A 9,309-nucleotide genomic window follows, 5' to 3' on the forward strand; every position below is an offset into this window, starting at 1 on the left:
ACTTGCATAATCGTACGGAGGTTCCAAGTAACATAACTATTAACAGCGGCATTATCACCCGAAACCAGTATATTGAAATAGCTCCTGTTGGTGAAGCGGATGGAAAGAATCGAGATAGAAACGTGCTGAACGTCAATCAAACCTTATCCAGCGAAAGACAATTTGAATCGTCCAGTCAATCGGTAGATTTTATAAATCATAAATCCAGCCGAGCCGCTGGTGTTGCTGTGTGTTGTTATTGCATTCATACTTGCCGCTTCTGCGCTAGGCCTGTGCAGCCGGCTTACACAAGAAAACACCATGTCCTTCTGTTCGTGGTTCAGTGGGGAAAAATACAAAGACCATTTTGAAGATGGTGAGTACATATCTTGTACATTTATTAACAGTAGAGTCACACGCAAACAAGGCTAACCTCATTTTCATGAGACTTGGATATAAAGATATTATTATTGGCTTATTGCATTTTCAAACTTTTGGAGTTGTTGCGATGTTGTTGTACGTTGTTGTTGCATTTTCAAACTATCTGACTTAATATTGGGATAACTCAACAAAGGGCAAATCACAAAACATTAGTTAGTTTGTATGAAAATGTTTATTTTCTGCATTTTCTAACGTGTTTTTTTTTAACATTTCTGTTGTCCTACTTTGTACTATATACTAAGTGTAGTGTCAGTGATGCTGGCAATATCATTGTATCACATCAATCACCCCTCCATTCACTGCTCATTAATGTTTTGTAATTGAGCTACCTGTCTCGGAGCTCCATAAATGTAGTACCTGGTACACAGTGAAGATGTACACAAGGAACAAGGCCACTGAGCACTTTATGGCCCTCTATATTATCGGTACCTCATTCCCCATATGCCAAGGTGATATCCCATGAACCACTGCACACTGAGCAGCTGGCGAGCTTCTCTTACTCACTGTATGGAACGCCGTTTGACAAGTGGTAAAGTCACTAAAAGCCAGCCTCACTCACTGCGCTTCTAGCTGCATAGCTGACACATTGAACACTGTGCGACTGCGATAGCGTGTGTCGTGCCTTTGCTCTCCGCTGCAGGATTATCAAGCTCAGAGACTCCAACTCTCCCGCTTTCGACGGGAGGTCTCCCGCAGAAAGCCCACTTTTGCAAAATCTCCCGTTCTCCCGTTTGAGATTTAATTTCTCCCGCCCTGGCTCTGTGTCTCCCGTTTGAAATGATTTCTGACTTTTTTTCTTCGTATGTTGAAAAATAAGCCTTTAGATAGCACGAGAGAGCATCAAGAACCCTAATCATTAATGGTTAGAGCTTCTAGGGCCCAAGCGGGCCCTGGACCCCGGCCGCAAGGAACTTTGTGCTCGTGATATGCGCTTTGCGCACATCAAGTTGGAGTCTCCCATTTGCTAGGGGTTTCAGGCAGGAGAATCTCCAGATCAGAAGGTGCTTAGGGTTGGAGTCTCTGCAAGCTTAACATTTGTGTTACATCAGAGAAAATTGCTGTGATCATGTTGCGAAATGTGAGAAAGTTGGCAGTAAGTCTGTGATACAATGTAGCTTCCATTTCTGATCCCGACCCCATCACAAATCACGCAACCACCACATTCCCTGCAGGTTTCCAAAATGTAGACAAGAGTGCCTTCATTTATGGCCAAAATTCATGTTTATTTCTGTTATGCTGCCCAGAAAATGGCTTTGAAAGAAGGGTAAGATTAGAGTGTTTATTATCAATACAATGTATTTGTTTTCTTTCTACATATAATGAAAACTGCATGTACAATTTGTATATCAGAATTTGCCCTTTTGTCAGTGTAGTGTGCACTTGTTATGCTATGAAACTTGTATGGAGATGTACAGTGATCAAGGTTGAGCTCAGTAGATTCAGAGTTTCTCTGGCCCCATTCAGATGCGTCTTTTGTGTTAACAAAAAGGTTTGTGAGCCCAACACTGCAAGCTGTATTCATACCTTGAGTCCGATAGATGTTTTCATTGCTCAATGGCACATGTAGTTGACCATGGAAAGGTGCAACACGTACCGCTTGACTGCTTTCGCACAGGTCGAGTACCAACCTGTCCGTTCCTTGTCGACCTGCAAACAGATTCTCATTTGGGGGCATTGAAGGCTAGAGCTCAGAGAATTGCGGGAGGAACAGGTTATTGGTGGAGCTGAGGATTTGGCTTTTAACTTTTTGTGAGATACCAAGAAACCACTTAGTACTGTATGAAATGGTACAGAGCATGCCATTCTAAAAGGAATTCAAAGTCTTGATGAAAATCGGTTTTGGAATGGCTGAGACATCCAAAAACAAAGTAAAATAAAGCGATCATAATGAAATGTGGGTCCCACATTTTATTAGTATTGCACTGTTTTGGGTATCTCTGCCATTTCATAACCAATTTTCATCAAATAAACATTGAATTCCTCTTGGAATTACATGCTCTTTCATATTTCATAAGAGGTTTCTCATTATCTCACCCAAAAAATGTTAAAAACCTGAAGTTAGGTCTCAACCAAAACTATATAGCCCTTTAACTTACAAGGTGACGTCTTTTGAATACAAGTAGAGAGGGTGGAACAAAAGCACAGTAAACTCTTCATGAGCAGAATAGAACAAAAAGGACAAGATTATTGTCAATCGCCTAATCAGTCATTCATTGAACAGTGACCTGTGGACACAATGATAACAATCAAAAACGAGAGAAGCACTCTGATACCCCTTTCTTTTATCGTGGTTCAATTATCCGCATCCAAATAATGCGGATGAAGTAATCAAAATCGCGTTCATATATCCCATGAAGTGCGCACTACTTTTATGAGCGCCCATTCATATAACGGTGCGAAAGACGGGAGTATTTGTCATGGTTACTGCGCACGCCTCTATAATGACGTAATGTTTCCGGTGATATATCCTTAAGCGCGCGCTCGCGAGGGGCCTGGGGACGGGACTCCCGTGTATGCACAGCTCTCGCTCAAGCTCAGCAATCAGCGGTTGTGCGGGAAATCGAGTGACCTTTGACCGAACTGTGGAATGTTAGTCCGCATTTAGTTGTAAAACACGTTCATGTAGACATTCTCGATCAACTCCTCATGCTGCAATAATGCGGATAATAGCAGCATCAAAATAATGCGGACTTTTTTACTCCTCTCCCGTTCATGTAATCAAAATTTTATGACTTATTGCTCCTATTATCCGCATCCACGATTACCTGAAAGGGGTATGAGAGCGCAGACCTCCTTCAAGGAGCTACTTTCCACCAATGATCTTGTTCTTCCATAGAGAGATCTGATTTCCACCCATACATAATGTATACCTCATGCTGAAAATTGCCCAGTTTTCCAATACTGTACAGTTCAAGCCTTTTGTCACATCATCAACCCTCAGGTGTGCAGTGCGCCATGCCTTAAAAAGCAGACACTCGAATAGCACTTTTAGTGCGAATATAAAACCTCAAAAATGCATAGCTTGACCTCCCAAGTTCAGTGGCCCTACCTGCCAAAATATTGAAAATCCTTCATAAAATCCATGCAAATTCGTGGATCACTTCCAAAATGTTATCATCTGTTCCTTGTGTCATTCTCACCTTTCCTGCAAGTTTCATTCAAATCCGTTAACAACTTTTTGAGTTATTTTGCACACGGACAAACGAACAAACCACAGTAATGAAAAACATAACCTCCTCCTTTGGTGGAGGTAATAGTACTGGTTAATTGAATTTATATGATGCTTTGAAGGTGTTTTCTAAGCGCACTGATGCATATACAGGAAAACTTGTAAACACAAGGGCAATGTAAAACAAAAATAACAGTTTTAAATGAATAAAAAATGTTCATTCAAATACAATAAAGAATATCTACTGTAACTAACCTAGTGCGCCTCATTTAAAAAAAAAAATACAACTGGTCAAAAAGATAAGTTTTGAGAAGAATTTCAAATGATTTGAGATTTCTGAATTTAACAAGGAAGTTTATTCCAAATAATGTGGGGGCAATGGAAGAAAAGGCTCAGTCACTGTAACAGGTTTTATACGTATATGATCACTGTGGCTCCATGTCCATGATTGTAATTTGATTGCCTTGTACTGTCCATTTCATGCATTAAACCAGGGAGGTCAACTGCCTGTTTAAACTGTACCCAAACTGTAACTACCAGTAGGTATTATATAACGCCTGAAGAGATCCTTGTCATTTGATTGGTCGTTTGCATTGATCATTCGGCCCATTTCACTATGACGTCATCATCCATGCAATTGTGGCTCCATTTGCTGTGCAATTTTGGATCCATACGATTTGCTCCACTGCACGCTCGCTGAGAGCCCGTCACACTACGCGTGTAAAACGCTTGCGTTTGCAGTGTGTGTATGCGACAGCGCGCTAGCGTAAAGCGCTCAGCGAGCACTCTCGCGATCTCAGATCTCTCTCTGTTTTTAAATTAGTAAAACATCAAATGACAAGGATCTATTTTAGGCGTTATATAAAACAAATGATAAATGTTTTTCATTCGCGGAATGGACAGAATATTTCATTCGGTGAAAGATGAAATGTTTGATCCATTCAACTTGGCTACACCTCGTTGAATGGATCATTTCATCTTTCACCTCATGAAATATTTTGTCCATTGCACTCATAAACATTCATTATTTGTGTACTGTCTCACAAAGGGAACAGTTATATACTGATGTTGCTCCATTTAGGAGTGATAATGTTCATGACTTCCCTCGATACGAAGGTACAATGTAGTCATTGGGCCATTCAGCTTCGTGCTAATGTGAGCAAAATCTATGCTAAAATCATGCATACAAAGCATGTATAGAGCAGTTGAAGATAAATAGATTGGAGATGCTATAGTCATGTGACCAGGATATAATGAGAAAGACACATAGCACGTCATGTCACCTGAATCTGTACAACCATTCATCCACGGAGTTACATTTCCTAGTAATTGTTCTCTCTGTACAGGGTTTCACCAAGTTGTTGATATTGCGGGGCACAATTTTCTTTCAACATAAGTTCCTCCTCAGAGTAACTCTTTATAGGGAACATCCCTAACTGCTGTTTGCGTTGTAATCTTACATACATGTATATAATGCAGGGGCGGGTCTAGGAATTCTGTAAAGGGGAGGCACCTTTACAAAATTAAAGGGAGGCGCGCACTGCCCCATTTTTTCTTTTTATATCTTTTGTTTAACAAAAAATAAAGAAGGAGTGCACGCTCAGTGTGCCCCCCTCTGGATCCGCCACTGTAATGGGTGTATGCAAACAGGGTGCCAGTGTTGCTGACAGAGATTTGAAAAAGAAGAGGGAAGAAGTGTAAATGCTCACAGAAGAAATAAATTACCTCAAAGTCTCACTAGTCAAGTCATACATTGTACCTCTTATGGGTTAGTTATTCATTGCACATCTCACTCCTGCTAAGTAAAAAATGAACTGTGAGAGTTGAGAAATCCCCATTTGAACTCACCTCTTGAGTCAAATCTATCTTTTTGTATTCCACGTCTTCTTTTCCCCCTTTTTTTCCCTCAAACTTCTTCCTCTCTATTCTTTTCTAGTTCTTCTTCTATACATATATACTGGTCAACATTCCAATTTGGGCCTAATTATGCTGTTTTATAATGACATCTGTGATGTAAATATACATAATATGTTCACAGTGAGTTTGTGGACTTATTATGAGCTTTCACATCACTGCATAATATAGAGTTACAGCTATCTGTATATGATTATGTTTTTCTTGTTTCAAATACATTCGTATCAATATAGCAACACATAATACTCTTTAAATCTACTTTACAATTTGTCTCTCATTTTTTTTAGATTAAATAGCCACAAGCGCAGGAAACACAAACTCTTTGAATTGTGTTCTGTGTGTCTTTGATATTTTCAGAGTATTAGTTGTTGAAAGGTGCACTGCAGAGTATTTTAACATGGTTGTTTTTCTCCACAGGTGTCTATGTGTGTGCAGAGTGTGGACATGAGCTCTTCTCTAGTAGAACCAAGTTCAAGCACAACTCACCTTGGCCGGCTTTCACTCAGACTGTCAGGGCAGACAGTGTCAGTAAGCGATTTGAGAGTCCGGGAGCTCTAAAAGTAAGTCATCATACATTAACCAAAGCTTGAATCTCATAAACGAGTATCCTTAATTTACCATTATCTCATCTCAATGTCATCTTCATTACTTTTTGCAACATTAGCAGCAGCAGCAGCAGCATTGTTTTGAGTACCGGTTTTGCTTTGCACTGAGTCCATAATACTAGTGAATAACAATGATGATGATAGTAATAATAACAATAATAATAATAATAATAATAATAATAATAATAATAATAATAATAATAATAATGATAATAATAATTGCAACATTAGCAGCAGCAGCAGCAGCATTGTTTTGAGTACCGGTTTTGCTTTGCACTGAGTCCATAATACTAGTGAATAACAATGATGATGATAATAATAATAATAATAATAATAATAATAATAATAATAATAATAATGATAATTATAATAATAATAATAATAATAATATTATTATTATTATTATTATAATTATTACTATTATTAGTATTATATTATCTTATTATTGTTATTATTATTATTATACAAATTGTAATAATAATCATAATAATAGTAATGATAGGTATAATTTATTAACCACTTCATACAGGTGATTTGAAGCACATTGATTCAGAATAGAAAAGTTCGAGTGAAATACAGTTTATGATTACGAACAGAATTTATATTCTGTTGAACACAATGAGGGATCATTTGTTTGCATTTCAAATGGCTTTTTAAACTTGAAATCAGGCTTTTCAAACAAAATCCTTTTTAAATTTTCTCATATACAAAATGAGTGATGAATATGTGGACATCCATGCATACATACAGCTGTTTAAAAAAAAAAAAAAAAAAAAAAAAGGTCTTTGTGATACTGACCAAGCTGACAAGCATGTACAATGATATCGCTTTTACTCTATGTGAGAAAGGTATAGGTGTGTGGAGACAGCCAACACTGAACATCTTGCTAAGAGGCTAATAAATGCAGAAAAGAAATTCTAAACATAGGGAGAAATCAAGCGTGCAAACTATTTGTCACTCCAGCAAAGGTCATATAAACCACATCAAATTTAGCAAAAATATCATAATTTTAGGAAATCTTTCTACCTAGCAAATTTATTCAAATTCCTACTTACTCTAGATAGCAAGGAGTGTGGACATATTCTATGACAGCAAGTAGTAGTTATTGTGTGTGTGGTTGTTTTTTTTTTTAACTTCCTGGGCATTATTCAGTAATGAATGAATATCATATCTTTGACCCTGAAATCATTTGCTAGAATAGCTAAAATGTTTAACAAGGAAATAAGGTAGAATATCATTATGTGGAAAAAAAATACTGTCGTTAATGAATATATTGTGAGCGAATGAGTGAATCACAGTCTGTCCAAATCCCTGTTATAAGATTCTTTGTTTTCTCTTTCCACTATTACATTATACATTGTGACTGCATTTCTGGTAGCACACATTATGCATGTTTTGTTTGTGATTGTCCATGTCGCACCCAATACTTCAACATGTCCCTCTGTGTAAATGTCTCCCTCTTCAGTACTTCACCCTCTTATCCCTTGTGTTTACTCTCTACTGCTTGGCTTTACAATGATCAACATTGAGATCTTACCCATCCTCCAGTTCATGTCATTATAAAGTAGCCTGTCTTCCAGCCTCTTGTATAAATTAATTTGTTAAGATAAAAGATGTTAGGTTTTAGTCTTATAAATTTATCATGTATGTTTGAGGGGGAAAAAATTATCAGTCATTTTTCCTGTCATACACTCCCCAAGTCCCGTGAAAGATTAAAATTGAAGAGAATTTTCAAACAAAGAGAGTTGAACCACAGAAAAATACTAAACTTTATGATTCTTTGATCCTTTAACATTCAGCAATTTATAATGTAAGTAAGGGCAGTGCTACAGCATTAATAAGCATGTACAATGTATCAAAAGAAATTTATAGAAATCTCCGTATGTGCATTGGTATTCATACATTAATAAATTCTAATAATTTTGAGAAAATTTGAACCAGATTATATCAACATTGTGAGGCTGCCATGGAAACTGTCATCCTGAACAGGTCATGACCAGAGTTCTTTTTAATGTTCTTCTGACACAGGTTTCATGTGGGAAGTGCGGCAATGGCCTTGGTCATGAATTCTTGAGGGGAGGTCCAGACGGCGAGGCATCACGCTTCTGAATATTCTCGTCTTCCCTTAGATTCAAGAAAGGGAAGACGAAGGGAAACAAGGCACCAGGTATGGTTGGAAGTGAAATTCCATTTATCCACAGTATGCGTACAATTTTTGTGAGTGCATGGTCATTTTTCTTTCTGAAAAAGCAAAGGAATAAATTTTTTTCTATCAGAGGGACAGTTCTGCAGTGATAAAGTTAGATTTTACCTTTTTTTAACCTGTTGAGGATGGGCTGATTTTGCTACGATATGCATTTCCCCACAGACACTTGCCGAGAATACTTGGGACTTGTTCTCAACAGGTTAAGTGTGTGTAGTGAGCATTGAGAGCTGCTTCATCAATGAACAAAAATGTATATATTATGTGCCTTATTATGTGCAAAAGTATTGCCATTGTTAGCATGAATTGCATTAAAGCAATACATCGTTTGATCTTGCTAGTAAATCCTATCTCCTACATAAGGATATTCTTTTTCTCTCTGCTATGAAATGGTGTGTTCTAGAAGAACTTGAATATTTTTTTTGCTTTCTTTTGGCTTGTTTATTGAAATAACACAGTTCATAACACAGTTCTGGTAAGATTTCTTATAAATGGTAAGATTTCTTATAAATCGAGTTGACTTCTCTCCAATAACAACACTTTTTTCATCACCTTTATTGGGTTTTATGATTTTCTTTTGATTGTTCTGTTTCCAGTTGTTCAGAACGGGCAGGATTGCGGGTCCTGATCTTAGATCCGATCACCTCACCAATTGCCTTCATAATCTGTCGGTCGTCTCGTCTTTGGGAGCAGATCAGTCTTTCATGCGACGGTTGCTTCACGTCCGGTCCTTACCAGCATCTTTCATAGACTCACAGAGCAGCTATGATCAGCAAAGGCTTTTACTCTCTTTTTTTTAAGTCTTTTAATTTGTAGTCCTCCTGCTTGGGTCTGAATTTCTCCTTCTCAAACATTATGTAATCTGTGTAGAAATGCATTTTCACTGTTTGAATTTGGTTTTGAATAAAACAAAAACAAACAAAGCTTTGGGCTGCGATGATACATAATAGATGCATGAACCACTGATCGTGATCACATTAAAGGACGAGTTCACCTTC

The 9,309-nt window shown here is 37.6% G+C and overlaps 1 protein-coding gene across 1 annotated transcript; it reads left to right on the plus strand.

Moving 5' to 3' along the window:
- The first annotated feature begins 300 nt into the window (after positions 1–300).
- LOC139743239 (methionine-R-sulfoxide reductase B1-A-like) lies at positions 301–9,091 on the plus strand. The gene is made up of 4 exons (XM_071653735.1): positions 301–355; positions 5,921–6,063; positions 8,137–8,275; positions 8,908–9,091. The coding sequence occupies exons 1-4, from the start codon at positions 301–303 to the stop codon at positions 8,937–8,939; spliced, it is 369 nt and encodes a 122-aa protein (XP_071509836.1). The 3' UTR covers positions 8,940–9,091.
- The last annotated feature ends 218 nt before the right edge of the window (positions 9,092–9,309 follow it).

This window comes from Diadema antillarum, unplaced genomic scaffold (assembly GCF_040938485.1).
Source record: "Diadema antillarum isolate AM-2024a unplaced genomic scaffold, OU_Dant_1.0 seq00001060_RagTag, whole genome shotgun sequence".
Taxonomy (NCBI): domain Eukaryota; kingdom Metazoa; phylum Echinodermata; class Echinoidea; order Diadematoida; family Diadematidae; genus Diadema; species Diadema antillarum.